Source organism: Nerophis ophidion, linkage group LG18, assembly GCF_033978795.1.
Source record: "Nerophis ophidion isolate RoL-2023_Sa linkage group LG18, RoL_Noph_v1.0, whole genome shotgun sequence".
Lineage (NCBI taxonomy): Eukaryota > Metazoa > Chordata > Actinopteri > Syngnathiformes > Syngnathidae > Nerophis > Nerophis ophidion.
The window spans coordinates 46242246-46261000 of NC_084628.1; the positions used below are offsets into that span (position 1 = coordinate 46242246).

The window sequence follows — 18755 nt, forward strand, 5'->3', positions numbered from 1 at the left end:
ACAAACCCTGTTTCCATATGAGTTGAGAAATTGTGTTAGATGTAAATATAAATGGAATACAATGATTTGCGAATCCTTTTCAACCCATATTCAGTTGAATATGCTACAAAGACAACATATTTGATGTTCAAACTGATAAACTTTTTTTTTTTTTAACCTATAATAATTAACTTAGAATTTCATGGCTGCAACACGTGACAAAGTAGTTGGGAAAGGGCATGTTCACCACTGTGTTACATCCCCTTTTCTTTTAACAACACTCAATAAAGGTTTGGGAACTGAGGAAACTAATTGTTGAAGCTTTGAAAGTGGAATTCTTTCCCATTCTTGTTTTATGTAGAGCTTCAGTCGTTCAAGTGAAGTGAAGTGAAGTGAATGATATTTATATAGCGCTTTTCTCTAATGACTCAAAGCGCTTTACATAGTGAAACCCAATATCTAAGTTACATTTAAACCAGTGTGGGTGGCACTGGGAGCAGGTGGGTAAAGTGTCTTGCCCAAGGACACAACGACAGTAACTAGGATGGCACAAGCGGGAATCGAACCTGCAACCCTCAAGTTGCTGGCACGGTCACTCTACCAACCGAGCTATGCCGCCCCTTTACGTCGATAACAGTCTGGATGGTTTGCTTCCCCTTTGGTACGGATGACACGATGTCGAATATTTCCCCAAAAAATTTGAAATGTGGACTCGTCAGACCACAGAACACTTTTCCACTTTGCATCAGTCCATCTTAGATGATCTCGGGCCCAGAGAAGCCAGCGGCAATTCTGGATGTTGTTGATAAATGGCTTTCGCCTTGCATAGTAGAGCTTTAACTTGCACTTACAGATGTAGCGACCAACTGTATTTAGTGACAGTGGTTTTCTGAAGTGTTCCTGAGCCCATGTGGTGATATCCTTTGGAGATTGATGTCGGTTTTTGATACAGTGCTGTCCGAGGGATCGAAGGTCACGGTCATTCAATGTTGGTTTCCGGCCATGGAGTGATTTCTCCAGATTCTCTGAACCTTTTGATGATATTATGGAGCGTAGATGTTGAAATCCCTAAATTTCTTGCAATTGCACTTTGAGAAAGGTTGTTCTTAAACTGTTTGACTATTTGCTCACACAGTTGTGGACAAAGGGGTGTACCTCGCCCCATCCTTTCTTGTGAAAGACTGAGCATTTTTTGGGAAGCTGTTTTTTATACCCAATCATGGCACCCACCTGTTCCCAATTAGCCTGCACACCTGTGGGATGTTCCAAATAAGTGTTTGATGAGCATCCCTCAGCTTTATCAGTATTTATGGCCACCTTCCCCAACTTCTTTGTCACGTGATGCTGGCATAAAATTATTTGTAGCATATTCAACTGAATATGGGTTGAAAAGGATTTGCAAATCATTGTATTCCGTTTATATTTACATCAAACACAATTTCCCAACTCCCATGCTTACCAAGTGTGCAGAGGGCAGGCTCCAGTGTGGCGGAGGAGGAACACATCATTCCTGCAGGGCATACGATGCACTCAGCTGCCCCAGGGGCCGGGCTGTAAGTACCAGGCTCACATGGCAGAGCTCCGGCTGAGCCGACAGGACAGCTGTGGCCGGCAGGGCACCGGTAGCCATGGGAACCGTCAGAAGGGGCGGGGCTAGGGCTGCCACCCAGGCAAACGTAGCTGATGGCAGAAGCACAAACGCGGTCAGCAGTTGCTTGTTTTAGGGAAATACGCAACGTAATGAGCTTAGACAAGTTTTATCCCGCAGGGACGTATGATGAATGTTGTCTTATCTCACTTATAAATGTTAGAATGTTAGACACTCTTGTAAATAAACGCCAAAGATTCAAATCATGAGGTTAATGCATTTTGATGTTTGCGGGGTTTTGCAGTCTGTCTTCGTCTTGACGTCACCAGGAGGTGGACGTACTTATTAGGACATTTAGTAAAGCTCTCAGGCAGAAGGGGGAGGAGCTCCTTCAATGCTTCAGGCTATAGGAAAACACAAAAAAGGTAGAATAATGTGTTATTTCTATGTAATTTGAATCGATCAAGTGTGTAGGTTTACTTGATGTTGTGACCGGGTGAATCTATATGTTTATGAAGTTAATTTTTGACAGTTTCCGGAAAAAAGATAGAGATATGTACATCAAGATATGTATTTAAATATAGATTATAATGCTTTTGGGAAGGGCGGTGTGTGGTTTGATACGCAATCTGGGAACGCCTTCAGAAGCAGAGCCTATCCAAAAGCGTATTATTTACTGTAGACCACAAGGAAATGTAAGTCATGATCAGGGGTCGGAGATATATATATATATATATATATATATATCTCCTGATGGGAACCCCTCATTAAACAGTTCTGTAGAGATGAAGTAGTCTTGTGATTTTTCCCAAACACACATATATATATATATATATATTATATATATATATATAAAAAAGTTGGTTATACCGCCACCCTCAGTGTGACCTGTATGGCTGTTGACCAAGTATATATATATATATGGCTTCACGGTGGCAGAGGGGTTAGTGCGTCCGCCTCACAATACGAAGGTCTTGCAGTCCTGGGTTCAATCCCAGGCTCGGGATCTTTCTGTGTGGAGTTTGCATGTTCTCCCCGTGACTGCGTGGGTTCCCTCCGGGTACTCCGGCTTCCTCCCACCTCCAAAGACATGCACCTGGGGATAGGTTGATTGGCAACACTAAATGGTCCCTAGTGTGTGAATGTTGTCTGTCTGTGTTGGCGACTTGTCCAGGTTGTAACCTGCCTTCCGCCCAATTGTAGCTGACATAGACTCCAGCGCCCTCCGCAACCCCAAAAGGGAATAAGCGGTAGAAAATGGATGGATATATATATATATATATACTGCGATTATGTGGCGACTTGTCCAGGGTGTAAACACCTTCTGCCTGAATGCAGCTGAGATAGGTTTATCACCCCATTCGACCCCAAAAAGGGACAAGCGGTAGGAAATGGATGGATGGATGATGTATGGATGGAGTTTAAGATTTTAGTCCTGACATTCCGACATGTCCTTTGTCAACGATTCTGTTCATAACTTTTATGGACAGAATTTCTAGCCACAGTCAAGGCGTTGAGGGGTTCCGGTTTGGTGGCTGCAGGATTAGGTCTCTGCTTTTTGCAGATGATGTGGTCCTGATGGCTTCATCTGACCAGGATCTTCAGCTCTCACTGGATCGGTTCGCAGCCGAGTGTGAAGCGACCGGGATGGGAATCCCCACCTCCAAGTCCGAGTCCATGGTTCTCGCCCGGAAAAGGGTGGAGTGCCATCTCCGGGTTGGGGAGGAGACCCTGCCCCAAGTGGAGGAGTTCAAGTACCTAGGAGTCTTGTTCACGAGTGAGGGAAGAGTGGATCGTGAGGTCGCTGTATCGAACCGTTGTGAAGAAGGAGCTGAGCCGGAAGGCAAAGCTCTCAATTTACCGGTCGATCTACGTTCCCATCCTCACCTATGGTCATGAGCTTTGGGTCATGACCGAAAGGATAAGATCACGGGTACAAGCGGCCCAAATGAGTTTGGGTCTCTCCCTTAGAGATAGGGTGAGAAGCTCTGCCATCCGGGAGGAACTCAAAGTAAAGCCGCTGCTCCTCCACATGGAGAGGAGCCAGATGAGGTGGTTCGGGCATCTGGTCAGGATGCCACCCGAACGCCTCCGTAGGGAGGTGTTTCGGGTACGTCCGATCGGGAAAGACCCAGGACACGTTGGGAAGACTATGTCTCCCGGCTGGCCTGGGAAGGCCTCGAGATTCCCCGGGAAGAGCTAGACGAAGTGGCTGGGGGGAGGGAAGTCTGGGCTTCCCTGCTTAGGCTGTTGCCCCCGCGACCCGACCTCGGATAAGCGGAAGAAGATGGATGGATGGACGTCCCTCACATTGCATGGTGGGGCCCCTCAGTATGTCACTGACTTGCTATGCCCCTACTCTTAGGGTCTTCAGGCCAGGGTCTTCTAAAGATCCCAAAAACTCGTTTTAAAACCCGCGGACTCTTGGCATTCCAGGCTTTCGCTCCCAGACTCTGGAACAATTTGAACCAGTCCCTCTGTGATCTTGACTGTGTTGAAACTTTTAAGAAACATTTGAAAACCTCTTTTTAGTAAGCTTTTAGCTAATGCACCTTTTAACTATCATTTTTAATCCACTTTGTATCCATTTTAAGATGTCGCCCCTGTTTTAAATTGAATTGTTGTTTTACTTCACCTAAGTTTTGTACAGCGCTTTGTGATTTTATCTGTGATAATGATAGTGTGCACCTCAGACCTCCGAATTCGGGAGAGGTGGGGTGGGGGTGGGGGTGTATATTATAGCGTCCCGGAAAGGTTAGTGCTGCAAGGGGTTCTGGGTATTTGTTCTGTTGTGATTATGTTGTGTTACGGTGCGGATGTTCTCCCGAAATGTGTTTGTCGTTGTCTGTTTATCTGTGTTGGCCCTGCGATGAGGTGGCGACTTGTCCAGGGTGTACCCCGCCTTCCGCCCGACTGTAGCTGAGATAGGCGCCAGCGCCCCCTGCGACTCCAAAAGGGAATAAGCGGTAGAAAATGGATGGATTCTTGTTTGGTGCGGGTTCACAGTGTGGCGCATATTTGTATCAGTGTTAAAGTTGGTTATACCGCCACCCTCAGTGTGACCTGTATGGCTGTTGACCAAGTATGCATTGCATTCACCTATGTGTATCTGTAAAAGCCGCAAGTATTATGTAACTGGGCCGACATGCAGTTAGTATGAAGGAAAAGCGGACGTGACGACAGATTGTAGAGGAAGCTAAAGGCACGCCCCCAATATTGTTGACAAGGTGGAAACCGGGAGAAATTCGGTAGAAATTCAGGGAAATAGTTGCCCTGGCAATGAAATTCGTGAGACTCCGGGAAAAATTGGGAGGGTTGGCAAGTCCATCCATGAGGTCCTGAAACTATCAGCGTGGTGTTCAGTGAATAATTTGGCACTGAACACCACAAAAACCAAGGAACTCATCCTTGACTTCAGGAAAAACACTGCAGACCCCGCCCCCTCTACATCAACGGCGAGGAGGTGGAGAGAGTCCGCTCCTTCAAGTTTCTCGGCACCCTCATATCTGCTGACCTGTCCTGGACCCAAAATACAACTGCGGTCATCCGAAAGGCCCGGCGGAGACTCCATTTCCTGAGGGTGCTGAGGAAGAACAGACTGGAGAGGCAGCCGATGGTGACCTTCTATCGCTCGGCTGTCAAGAGCCTGCTGACGTACTGCATAACAGTGTGGTACGCCAGCTGCACTGAAGCAGACAAACAGGCGATTCAGAGGGTCATAAAGTCGGCACAAAAAATCATCGGCTGTCCCCTGCCCTCCCTGAAGGACTTACACAACTCCCGTTGCCTCAACAGAGCAAAAAACATTACCAAGGACAGCACACACCCTGGCTCCCACCTGTTCGACTTTCTACCATCAAGCAGGTGCTACAGGTGCATCAGAGCCAGAACAAACGGGCTCAGAGACAGCTTCTTTCCCAAAGCTGTCACCATGTTGAACTCTAACTTATAATAATAATAATTCACCACCTATACAATACCATGCCCTGTGCAATACTACACTTCCAGTGCAATACGTCCGACACTGATTGTTATTTATTACTTGGGTACTCCTGTCTTGCTCTGTATATTGTACAGTATTTGTATTTTGTACTTCTATAGTGTTTTGACAGAATTTCTAGGCGCAGTCAAGGCGTTGAGGGGTTCCGGTTTGGTAACCGCAGGATTAGGTCTCTGCTTTTTGCAGATGATGTGGTCCTGATGGCTTCATCTGACCGGGATCTTCAGCTCTGGCTGGATCGGTTCGCAGCCGAGTGTGAAGCGACCGGAATGAGAATCAGCACCTGCAAGTCCGAGTCCATGGTTCTCGCCCGGAAAAGGGTGGAATGCCATCTCCGGGTTGGGGAGGAGACCCTGCCCCAAGTGGAGGAGTTCAAGTACCTAGGAGTCTTGTTCACGAGTGAGGGAAGAGTGGATCGTGAGATCGACAGGCGGATCGGTGCGGCGTCTTCAGTAATGCGGACGTTGTACCGATCCGTTGTGGTGAAGAAGGAGCTGAGCCGGAAGGCAAAGCTCTCAATTTACAGGTCGATCTACGTTCCCATATGGTCATGAGCTTTGGGTCATGACCGAAAGGATAAGATCACGGGTACAAGCGGCCGAAATGAGTTTCCTCCGCCGTGTGGCGGGTCTCTCCCTTAGAGATAGGGTGAGAAGCTCTGCCATCCGGGAGGAACTCAAAGTAAAGCCGCTGCTCCTTCACATCGAGAGGAGCCAGATGAGGTGGTTCGGGCATCTGGTCAGGATGCCACCCGAACGCCTCCCTAGGGAGGTGTTTAGGGCACGTCCAACCGGTAGGAGGCCACGGGGAAGACCCAGGACACGTTGGGAAGACTATGTCTCCCGGCTGGCCTGGGAACGCCTCGGGATCCCCCGGGAAGAGCTAGACGAAGTGGCTGGGGAGAGGGAAGTCTGGGTTTCCCTGCTTAGGCTGTTGCCCCCGCGACCCGACCTCGGATAAGCGGAAGATGAAGGATGGATGGATGGATGGATAGTGTTTTGTATATTGTACAGAATTGCTTATTATTTTTATTGGATAGTAGTCTGTTTATTTCAATTGTTAGTTTTTCCTTTTTACCTCTTATGTCATTTATTTCACCTCATATTTGTTCCCACTACCGCACCTTAAGTTGGAGTTTTTAATCTCGTTTTATGCAAATATAATGACAATAAAGTTCATTCTATTCTTCTATTCAAAGTATGGCGTACCTTATTTAGCCATTTAAAAATGCTGTGTGAGAGGTTAAGTTCTCCAACTTTTCAACAACTCTGCTTCCAACTGACCACCAATACACTTTAAACATGTGTCAGTTTTTATAGCTAAACTTAAATCCCTTTTGGGCAAAGAGGCCAACCGAGAGCACTTTGCATCACATTTGCATTTGACTGAAAAAGAAAGCCATTTCCATTTTTTATTTTTTTGCAAAACAACTCTACCCATCGCCGGCCGCCTTTTCAGGTTAGAGGCAAACCGTCGTGAATAATTTCAGTGTAAATCAAGTATAAAGGCCAGCAAATACACAGACACTCCTCCCTGGGTGACAGGCAAATAGGACATTGAAGAGTTGTTTACCCGGCATGACACGGGAGAGCATCAGAGAGCTCTGTACTTGCAGGTCTATCACAAAACCTTCCAGGGCGGCAGGGGGGGCAGTCCTCGACTCGCTTTAGACCTCGGGAGATGGATAGAGAGCCTGCAGGGCACGGAATTGGATTTTTCGTTCCAGCCGGGCAATAGTAGCCAGAAGGACAAAGATTGCTTGTGGTAGAATTACTCTGAGGGAAGAGTAGAATCATTTTTAGCATGTATTGATGGGGTACAGCACACATAATAACTCTTAAGAAGGTGCACTGCTAGCATCACACCCTAAAAATGCTTGTAAGCTATATATATATATATATATATATATATATATATATTGCCAAAAGTAGTTGGCCATGACTCACATATGAACTTGAAGTGCCATCCCATTCCTAGCCCATAGGGTTCAATATATTAGTCCAGATTTGCAGCTATTGCAGCTTCAACTCTTCTAGGAAGGCTGTCCACAAGGTTGCAGAGTGTGTTTATGGGAATTTTCCACCATTCTTCCAAAAGTGTATTGGTGAGTTCGCACACTGATGTTAGTCAAGAAAGCCTGGCTTTCAGTCTCCATTCTAATTCATCCCAAAGGTGTTCTATCGGAGTTCAGGTCAAGACTCCGTGCAGGCCAGTCAAGTTCATCCACACCAGACTCTGTCATCCATGTCCTAATGGACCTTGCTTTGTGCACTAGTGCATAGTTATGTTGGAAGAGGAAGGGGCCCGCTCCAAACTGTTCCCACAAGGTTGGGAGCATGGAATTGTCCAAAATGTTTTATTATCCTGGAGCATTCAAACTTCCTTTCAGTGCAACTAAGGGGTCCAGCCCAACTCCTGAAAAACAACCCCACACCATAACTCTTCCTCCACCAAATTCCACATTCGGCACAATGCAGTCTGAAATGTAGCGTTCTCCTGGCAACTTCCAAAATCAGACTTATCCATCAGATTGCCGGATGGAAAAATATGATTCATCAGTCCTGAGAAGGCGTCTCCACTGCTCTAAAGTGCAGTGGCGACGTGCTTTACACCACTACATCCCACGCTTTGCATTGGACTTGGTGATGTGTGGCTTAGATGCAGCTGCTCGGGCATGGAAACCCATTCCAAGAAGCTCTCTGCGTACTGTACGTGGGCTAACTGGAAGGTCACAAGAAACTGGGAGCTCTGTAGCAACTGACTGTGCAGAAAGTATTTGCACTATGTGCTTCAGCATCCACTGACCCCTCTCTGTCAGTTTACGTGGCCTACCACTTGGTGGCTGAGTTGCTGTTGTTCCCAAACTCTTCTATTTTCTTATACAAAAGCAGACAGTTGACTTTGGGATATTTAGGAGGGAGGACATTTCACGACTGGATTTGTTGCACAGGTGGCATTCTTTCACAGTTCCACGCTGGAAATTACTGAGAGCGGCCCATTCTTTCACAAATGTTTGTAGAAACAGTCTCCATGCCTAAGTGCTTGATTTTATATACACCTGTGGCCGGGTCAAGGGATTAAAACACCGGATTCTACTCATTTGGATGGGTGGCGAAATACTTTTGGCAATATATATATATATATATATATATATATATATATATATATATATATAGTGGGGCAAAAAGTATTTAGTCAGCCAGCGATTGTGCAAGTTCTCCCACTTAAAATGATGACAGAGGTCTGTAATTTTCATCATAGGTACACTTCAACTGTGAGAGACAGAATGTGAAAAAAAAATCCAGGAATTCACATTGTAGGAATTTTAAAGAATTTATTTGTAAATTATGGTGGAAAATAAGTATTTGGTCAACCATTCAAAGCTCTCCCTGATGGAAGGAGGTTTTGACTCGAAATCTCACGATACATGGCCCCATTCATTCTTTCCTTAACACGGATCAGTCGTCCTGTCCCCTTAGCAGAAAAACAGCCCCAAAGCATGATGTTTCCACCCCCATGCTTCACAGTAGGTATGGTGTTCTTGGGATGCAACTCAGTATTCTTCTTCCTCCAAACACGAGGAGTTGAGTTTATACCAAAATGGATACATGGATGATACAGCAGCGGATTGTGAGAATGTCATGTGGTCAGATGAAACCAAAATAGAACTTTTTGGTATAAACTCAACCCGTCGTGTTTGGAGGAAGAAGAATACTGAGTTGCATCCCAAGAACACCATACCTACTGTGAAGCACGGGGGTGGAAACATCATGCTTTGGGGCTGTTTTTCTGCTAAGGGGACAGGACGATTGATCCGTGTTAAGGAAAGAATGAATGGGGCCATGTATCGTGAGATTTGGAGCCAAAACCTCCTTCCATCAGTGAGAGCTTTGAATGGTTGACCAAATACTTATTTTCCACCATAAATTCTTAAAAAATCCTACATCGTGAATTCCTGGATTTTCTTTTCACATTCTGTCTCTCACAGTTGAAGTGTACCTATGATGAAAATTACAGACCTCTGTCATCATTTGAAGTGGGAGAACTTGCACAATCGCTGGCTGACTAAATACTTTTTTGCCCCACTGTATATATATATATATATATATATATATATATATATATATATATATATATATATATATATATATATATATATATATATATATATATATATATATAGTGACTAAGATGAGGAGCGCAGATATGGCATTTCTGATCAGCCCTGTGGACATAATTAGATTGGAAAATGAGTCAGTGCAAATGGAAAAACATGAAATATTGTCAAAGGACTTTGAAAGTCCTGGAAGGCTGTCATTTTTTAAGTGTTGTCAACATAGCTGACATTTCATCTGACAGAATGATTGGAGGAAAGGCAATGACACGGAAATTGAAAGAGGTCCTCACTGCGAGGTTGGAGATTATATATGTTTTTTTTTGTGTGTGTTTTCCTGAGGATACATGTAAATGAAATGGGTTGCAAATATCAGTAATAATCATCCACTGTTTTCAATCACAACACCTGATCCTCGGACGAGTTCGAGCCTGTCCGTCCAGCGGGACAGAAATATCCAGCCTCACATGGTCCTGATGGTTGTGCCAACCCAGGCTGGGAGCAAAACATTCCTGCAGAGTCGAATTTAAAACAGAAAAAAAACACTTCAATTGGTCACAAATTTAGACGCCCTGAATGAATAATATTTAATAAGAGTCGTATCTCGTCCAGGTTATTACTAGAAACATCTCTCAGCGAGATGCAGGGTTTTTGTAGAACCGCAATAATAATAAAAATACTGTGTTATCTTCTTGAGAACCAGCATCTTCTGCAGTGGGCATTTGTGTCTTGGATAACAAGACACAGGTTCTCGGGAGGATTTGCTGCTAAGACGCTTACAAAACAACTGAGCAAATACCAGCAGGGCAGGGGAGACAAGCATCAGGACTGGAGGACCCGAGCTGGTTCTGCACAGTACCAGCTGGGCAGGGGAAGCTTAGTCCTTGTGTCATTCCTGGGGGGCAGTAGTATCCAGCGGGACACAATGTGGGCTGCACGGTACCTTCAACTGAAACAACAAATCATAGACGATGTTACATGCCAGGTTTTTACTTCCAGTACCTAACCCACAAAGAGGAAGGAGGAGACCCATTGTGTATTTCAACTTGATTTGTTTCTACAAACCCCGTTTCCATATGAGTTGGGAAATTGTGTTAGATGTAAATATAAACAGAATACAATGATTTGCAAATCAATTTCAAGCCATATTCAGTTGAATGCACTACAAAGACAACATATTTGATGTTCAAACTAATAAAGATTTTTTTTTTTGCAACTAATAATTAAACTTGGAATTTCATGGCTGCAACACATGCCAAAGTAGTTGGGAAAGGGCATGTTCACCACTGTGTTAAATCACTTTTTCTTTTAACAACACTCAATAAATGTTTGGGAACTGAGAACACTAATTGTTGAAGCTTTGAAAGTGGAATTCTAGACTTAAATATAAACAGAATACAATGATTTGCAAAACCTTTTACACCCATATTCAGTTGAATATGCTGCAAAGACAACATATTTGATGTTCAAATTAATAGATTTTTTTTTTTTTTGCAAATTATCATTAACTTTAGAATTTGATGCCAGCAACACATGACAAGAAGTTGGGAAAAGTGGCAATAAATACTGATAAAGTTGAGGAATGCTCATCAAACACTTATTTGGAACATCCCACAGGTGTGCAGGCTCATTGGGAACAGGTGGGTGCCATGATTGGGTATAAAAACAGCTTCCCAAAAAATGCTCAGTCTTTCACAAGAAAGGATGGGGCGAGGTACACCCCTTTGTCCACAACTGCGTGAGCAAATAGTCAAACAGTTTAAGAACAACGTTTCTCAAAGTGCAATTGCAGGAAATTTAGGGATTTCAACATCTAAGGTCCATAATATCATCAAAAGGTTCAAAGAATCTGGAGAAATCACTCCACTGTATCAAAAACTGACATCAATGTCGAAAGGATATCACCACATGGGCTCTAGCACACTTCAGAAAACCACTGTCACTAAATACAGTTGGTCGCTACATCTGTAAATGCAAGTTAAAGCTCTACTATGCAAAGCAAAAGCCAATTCATCAACAACATCCAGAAAAGCCGCCGGCTTCTCTGGGCCCGAGATAGTTGAAAAGTGTTCTGTGGTCTGACAAGTCCACATTTAAAATTGTTTTTGGAAATATTCGACATTGTGTCATCCGGACCAAAGGGGAAGTGAACCATCCAGACTGTTATCGACGCAAAGTTGAAAAGCCAGCATCTGTGATGGTATGGGGGTGCATTACAGTATGGGTACTGATTAATGCGAAGGGCTACCAGTTTGATACACACTTAAATTCATTGCCAGAAACAGCCAATTTGCTCAATTTACCTTTAATAAATAAATCTATACATATAAAAAAAAATGGGTATTTCTGTCTATCATTCCGTCGTACATTTTTTTTCCTTTTACGGTAGGTTTTTTGTAGAGAATAAATGATGAAAAAAACACTTAATTGAACAGTTTAAGAGGAGAAAACACGAAAAAAATGAAAATTAAATTTTGAAAAACAGTTTATCTTCAATTTCGACTCTTTAAAATTCAAAATGAAACGGGAAAAAATGAAGAGAAAAACTAGCTACTTCGAATCTTTTTGAAAAAATTAAAAAAACAATTTTTGGAACATCATTAGTAATTTTTCCTGATTAAGATTAATTTTAGAATTTTGATGACATGTTTTAAATAGGTTAAAATCCAATCTGCACTTTGTTAGAATATATAACAAATTGGACCAAGCTATATTTCTAACAAAGACAAATCATTATTTCTTCGAGATTTTCCAGAACATTTTTTTTAATTCAAGACTTTGAAATAAGATTTAAATTTGATTCTACAGATTTTCTAGATTTGTCAGAATATATATTTTTTTTAATTTGAATCATAACAGGTTTGAAGAAATATTTCAAAAATATTCTTCGTCGAAAAAATAAAGAATTAAATTAAAATGTATTTCTTATTCTTTACAATAACAAAAAAAATTACTTTAACATTGATTTAAATTGTCAGGAAAGAAGAGGCAGGAATTTAAAAGGTAAAAAGGTATATGTTTAAAACTCATAAAATCATTTTTTAGGTTGGATTTTTTCTCTAAAAATGTTTTTCCAAAGCAAAGTAAAAAAAATAAATGAATGTATTTAAACAAGTGAGGACCAAGTCTTTAAAATATGTTCTTGGATTTTCACATTCTATTTGAGTTTTGTATCTCTTGGAATTAAAAATGTCGAGTAAAGCGAGACCAGCTTGCTAGTAAATAAATACAATTTGAAAAAATGAGGCAGCTCACTGGTAAGTGCTGCTATTTGAGCTATTTTTAGAACAGGCCAGCGGGCGACTCATCTGGTCCTTACGGGCACCGCCTTGGTCACCCCTGCTCTACTTATTTACACCAGTATAATCATTGCTAACGTTGGTTTTAGCTTGTTTTAGTCTTTGTTTTCTAACTTTTATGGACAGAATTTCTAGGCGCAGTCAAGGCGTTGAGGGGTTCCGGTTTGGTAACCGCAGGATTAGGTCTCTGCTTTTTGCAGATGATGTGGTCCTGATGGCTTCATCTGACCGGGATCTTCAGCTCTCGCTGGATCGGTTCTTAGCCGAGTGTGAAGCGACCGGAATGAGAATCAGCACCTCCAAGTCCGAGTCCATGGTTCTCGCCCGGAAAAGGGTGGAATGCCATCTCCGGGTTGGGGAGGAGACCCCTGCCCCAAGTGGAGGAGTTCAAGTACCTAGGAGTCTTGTGCACGAGTGGGGGAAGAGTGGATCGTGAGATCGACAGGCGGATCGGTGCGGCGTCTTCAGTAATGCGGACGTTGTACCGATCCGTTGTGGTGAAGAAGGAGCTGAGCCGGAAGCCAAAGCTCTCAATTTACCGGTCGATCTACGTTCCCATCCTCACCTATGGTCATGAGCTTTGGGTCATGACCGAAAGGATAAGATCACGGGTACAAGCGGCCCAAATGAGTTTCCAGGTCTCTCCCTTAGAGATAGGGTGAGAAGCTCTGCCATCCGGGAGGAACTCAAAGTAAAGCCGCTGCTCCTCCACATGGAGAGGAGCCAGATGAGGTGGTTCGGGCATCTGGTCAGGATGCCACCCGAACGCCTCCCTAGGGAGGTGTTTAGGGCACGTCCAACCGGTAGGAGGCCACGGGGAAGACCCAGGACACGTTGGGAAGACTATGTCTCCCGGCTGGCCTGGGAACGCCTCGGGATCCCCCGGGAAGAGCTGGACGAAGTGGCTGGGGAGAGGGAAGTCTGGGTTTCCCTGCTTAGGCTGTTGCCCCCGCGACCCGACCTTGGAAAAGCGGAAGATGATGGATGGATGGATAGTACTGACAATAACAATACAATTGCCATTTGTTGTAGGCATGACATACTTCGTCCTGAAAAGAGCCTAATTTATGGGTAAAATGTGTTGGTTAGACATTTGTTATCGACAAAACGCTTCTCTATTCAGCTATTATAGTCCCAGCACCTCAACCCCTCGTAAGAGGCAGTGGAAGTTTGAAGTTCCGCGGACTAGTTCAGTCGATCCAGTTGGATTTGGCTGCGGATCTGGCGACCTCAGTCAGGGAGAGGAATTTTTACCGTGATTCCAGTCCCATTTCTGGCCGGATTTTTACATACGCTCCAAGGAATAAAACCATGAAAATAATTGGCAAACATCAAACAGGACTGTGTGAGGGATGCCAGGAGAAGTCTGTAGAACATGTGCTAATTAGTTGTAGTAAGTATGAGAGACAGAGAGGGGTGTTCAGGAGCAAACTAACACATATAGGAATGCATTAATTAATGGCTGGAGTGTTAAACATGAGGGATAGGAAACAGGTAAGGACTCTCCTGTAGTTTTTGAAGAGAATAGGTTTATATTTTAGGATTTAAAGGATATTGGGGGTTAGGAAGAGGTGGGTTAAAATAGAACAAGTGAGTGTGGGTAGATATTCTAATTAAGGTTTTGTTTGTTTCAAGTTTTTGTGAAATGGGGATTTAGATTGTGAACTACCGTCTTATTCCAGACTCCAGAGCAGAAGGTGGCGGTAATGCACCATTAAGCTGGATGAAGAAGATCAAGAACAAAAAGAAGAACAAGGAGAAGAAGAAGACAAATAAGTGAAGTGAAGTGAATCATATTTATATAGCGCGTTTCTCTAGTGACTCAAAGCGCTTTACATAGTGACACCCAATATCTAAGTTACATTTAAAGCAGTGTGGGTGGCACTGGGAGCAGGTGGGTAAAGTGTCTTGCTCAAGGACACAACGGCAGTGACTAGGATGGCGTAAGCGGGAATCGAACCTGCAACCCTCAAGTTGCTGGCACGGCCACTCTACCAACCGAGCTATACCACCCTATACAACAAGAACAAGAAGAAAATGAAGAAGAAAAAGAACAGGAACAAGAAGAACAAAAACAAGAACAAAAAAAGAAGAAGAAGAACAAGAACAAGGAGAACAACAAGAACAACAACAAGAAGAAAAACAACGAGAAGAAAAACAAGAAGAAGAAGAAGAACAACAACAACAAGAGGAAGAAGAAGAAGAAGAAGAAGAAGAAGAAGAACAAGAAGAAGAAGAACAAGAACAAGAACAAGAAGAAAAACAACAACAAGAACAAGAGAAAGAAGAATAAGAAGAAGAACAAGAAGAAGAAGAAGAAAAACAACAACAAGAACAACAACAACAACAAGAAGAACAAGAAGAAAAAGAAGAACCAAAACAAGAAGAAGAAGAAGAAGAACAACAAGAAGAACAAAAACAAGAACAATAAAAGAAGAACAAGAAGAATAACAAGAAGAAGAACAACAAGAATAACAACAAGAACAAAACAAGATCAACAAAAAGAATAAAAACAACAAGAAAAACAAGAAGAAGAAGAAGAAAAACAACAACAACAACAAGAACAGGAACAACATCAAGAAGAAGAAGAACAAGAACAACAAGAAGAACAACAACAAGAACAACAAGAAGAAGAACAAGAACAAGAACAAGAACAAGAAGAAGAAGAAGAACAATAAGTAATAGGCAGACTGGTTTATAATGAAGCCTGATTGGCAACCACAAATAGGTGTGCTCAGGTTGCCAAGCAAGTGGCGTAGCCAGGCAGGAAGTTAACAGAAATAAGAGCATTCGACAGGAAGCGAATACAAAAGAACATTTCATACCTGACACATCATTGATAGTTTTGGAAATGACAGCCAGATTCATTTTTGGCAGCAAAAATACATTAAGAGAACTTCTTAGTGAAATGTGAGACATCTGCACACCAAGGGTTCTTTAATAATGTTTGTAATGCATGAAAAAGTGGAAAGTAAAGCAGGCAGAGCTGTCTTTATAGCATGTATTGTACGACACTGCAACTATGGAACCAATGATCTCGTGTCTTGGTGTTTAATTGACTGGAGGCAATAATTGGATCATGAGTTTTCCCCCATAAGATGTGTTGTAAGTCCTCACCTGGACAGAAGTATCCTGCCGTGCACTCTGTGCAGTCGCTCAGGTGTGAGCTCCCTGCACTGGAGATAAATGTTCCAGCAGGACAGGGAATGGGTGTCGGTGTTCCATCAGGGCAGAAGAAACCAGCTGGACACACGGTCTGATCTACTCTGCTCGAACCCCAGCCACAATAAAACCCTGCCCGACAGTCACCTGGACAACCATTGAGACATTTGGAGGTAGTCATTTAAACAAGTGATGCCAAAAAAAAACAATTTAAAGTATTTCCTAGAATTGCCGCCGGGTATATAGTATGCGCCTGCCGGGTCAAACTCGTTTTGCAAAATATTATTTTTATTAGCGCATGTCTAGAATTTCCACCGGGTCTAATTCGTTTCGCCAAATAATTAGCATATGCCTAGAATTTCCACCGGGTCAAACTCGTCACGTCACGAGTGACATTTCACCTGTCATCATTTTCAAAATGGAGGAGGCTGATTTCAATCACTTGAAATCGCATAAAGGGAAGAAGTTTAAGAGCTATTCAGTAGGATTTAAGGTCCAAGCTATTGAATATGCTAAAAAGAACACTAAGCAGCTATGTTTTATTAATATACCGTAGCTGCGTGTGTCAAATATGAGTCATTAAATGACTCCCGCCTCCTGGTGGTAGAGGGCGCTAGTGATCCTTCTTGCGACTACTCGGCTGCAGAAGAAGTGACAACAAGCAGCAAGGGTGAGCAGCGATCGTTTATTTTTTCCTCTCGCTTGCACTTTTAACATGGAGGATTACATATCTAAAAAAAAAAAAAAAAAATTCTAAACTGGACTTTCAATCGAAGCAGGAAGTAATAAAGAAAGATCTCCGTCAAGACAGACTTTTAAAACTGAAGAAAGATAAGGAAGACTTCTATAAACCAATTATTGATGCTTTTGATCAGAAGGAGCTGCGCATGGACTTCATTTATAAGTAAAGGTAAGACCATAATAAAGTTGTTTTATTAAATGTGGTTTTCATGATGGTATCCTTACATCACACTCAGATTTATGACCGCAGGCCTAAATTTACCGCATGCCTTTGGTAAGCGCCGGAGTGAGAAGAGGTTTTATATTAATTAGCGCCCCGGCGGCAATGCAAGGAAATACGGTAAGTACCTGCTTTAAGCCCCCGTTGGCAGAATATCCCCGGAGGGCAGAGAGACCCGCTGCTGTTGTCAGTGGGGTTGGGAACCGAGGCCGCCGCCAGGCAAAGGTATCCAGCGCTGCACCTTCCGGAGGGCTCAACTAAACCTTCAGAGCCACAGAAGTGACCTGCGGGGCACACTGAGCACTCACCTGTAAACACAAAGAGACTGGCAGCTTTAACGGCGGTCCTAAGAGTAAACACGCTACCTGCCAGCTCACATCCATCAACACTGACCCTTTAACTCACAAGCACAAATACCTAGCATCCTATAGACCATGGGTGTCAAACTCTGGCCTGTGGGCCAAATTCGGCCCGCCGTGTAATTTAATTTGGCCCTTGAGGCAATATCAAATTAACATTACAGCTGGGCCGCCGTTATTACACAGCAGCGGTGCCGCTGTGACCCCGCAATTTCTCACACTTGCCAATCCTCCCGAAGTTCAGTGCCCCTCCCGAAAATCTCCCGGGGCAAGCATTCTGCCGATTTCCACCCGGACAACAATATTGAGAACGTCCCTTAAAGGCACTGCCTTTAACATTCTCTACAACCTGTCGTCACGTCCGCATTTCCTCCATACTAACAGCGTGCAGGCCCACTCGCATAATATATGTGGCTATTACACACACATAAGTGAATGCAAGGCATACTTGGTCAACAGCCATACAGGTCACACTGAGGGTGGCCGTATATCAGGGGTGTCAAACTCAAATACAGAGTGGGCCAGAATGTAAAACTGAACAAAGCCGCGGGCCAAGGTTGAACAAATGAACCTTTTAATAGGGACCCAAACAAGTTTTGCATTGAACATTAAACAAGCATGGCTTATATAAAGTAACTTAGGGGCGGCATGGCGTAGTGGGTAGAGCGGCCGTGCCAGAAACTTGAGGGTTGCAGGTTCACTTCCCACCTTTTGACATCCAAAAAAAGCGATGCCGTTGTGTCCTTGGGCAGGACACTTCACCCTTGCGCCCGGTGCCGCTCACACCGGTGAATGAATGATGAATGAATGATTGGTGGTGGTCGGAGGGGCCGTAGGCACAAACTGGCAGCCACGCTTCCCAGGGCAGCTGTGGCTACAGATGTAGCTTACCACCACCAGGTGTGAATGAATGATGGGTTCCCACTTCTCTGTGAGCGCTTTGAGAATCTAACAATAGAAAAGCGCGATATAAATCTAATCCATTATTATTATTATTATAATTATTCTTATTAACTTCATAGTGACATGCAAAATTGAGTTTCAAGTCATAATAATAATAATTAAAAAATATCAATGGCATATCAAATAAAATTTAAATACAAATTTAATGCCTCTTTTCTATTTGCAGCCTTCTGAGGTAAATATCAACATATATTGTAGCGTCCCGAAAGAGTTAGTGCTGCAAGGGATTCTGGGTATTTGTTATGTTATGTTACAGTGCAGATGTTCTCTCGAAATGTGTTTGTCATTCTTGTTTGGTGTGAGTTCACAGTGTGGCGCATATTTGTAACA

At 43.3% G+C, this 18755-nt stretch overlaps 1 protein-coding gene across 1 annotated transcript in view; it reads right to left on the reverse strand.

Annotated features, from left to right (window-relative positions):
* Window positions 1-18755, reverse strand: part of si:ch211-286b4.4 (zonadhesin) — a 185733-nt gene that overhangs the window by 93075 nt on the left and 73903 nt on the right. Inside the window, exons 25-30 of the mRNA XM_061878358.1 lie at window positions 17232-17411; window positions 16098-16289; window positions 10481-10630; window positions 10090-10193; window positions 7140-7342; window positions 1439-1659 (exon numbers count right to left, since the gene is read on the reverse strand). Coding sequence (XP_061734342.1) covers window positions 1439-1659; window positions 7140-7342; window positions 10090-10193; window positions 10481-10630; window positions 16098-16289; window positions 17232-17411 — 1050 coding nt within the window. The remainder of the gene's footprint in view (window positions 1-1438; window positions 1660-7139; window positions 7343-10089; window positions 10194-10480; window positions 10631-16097; window positions 16290-17231; window positions 17412-18755) is intronic.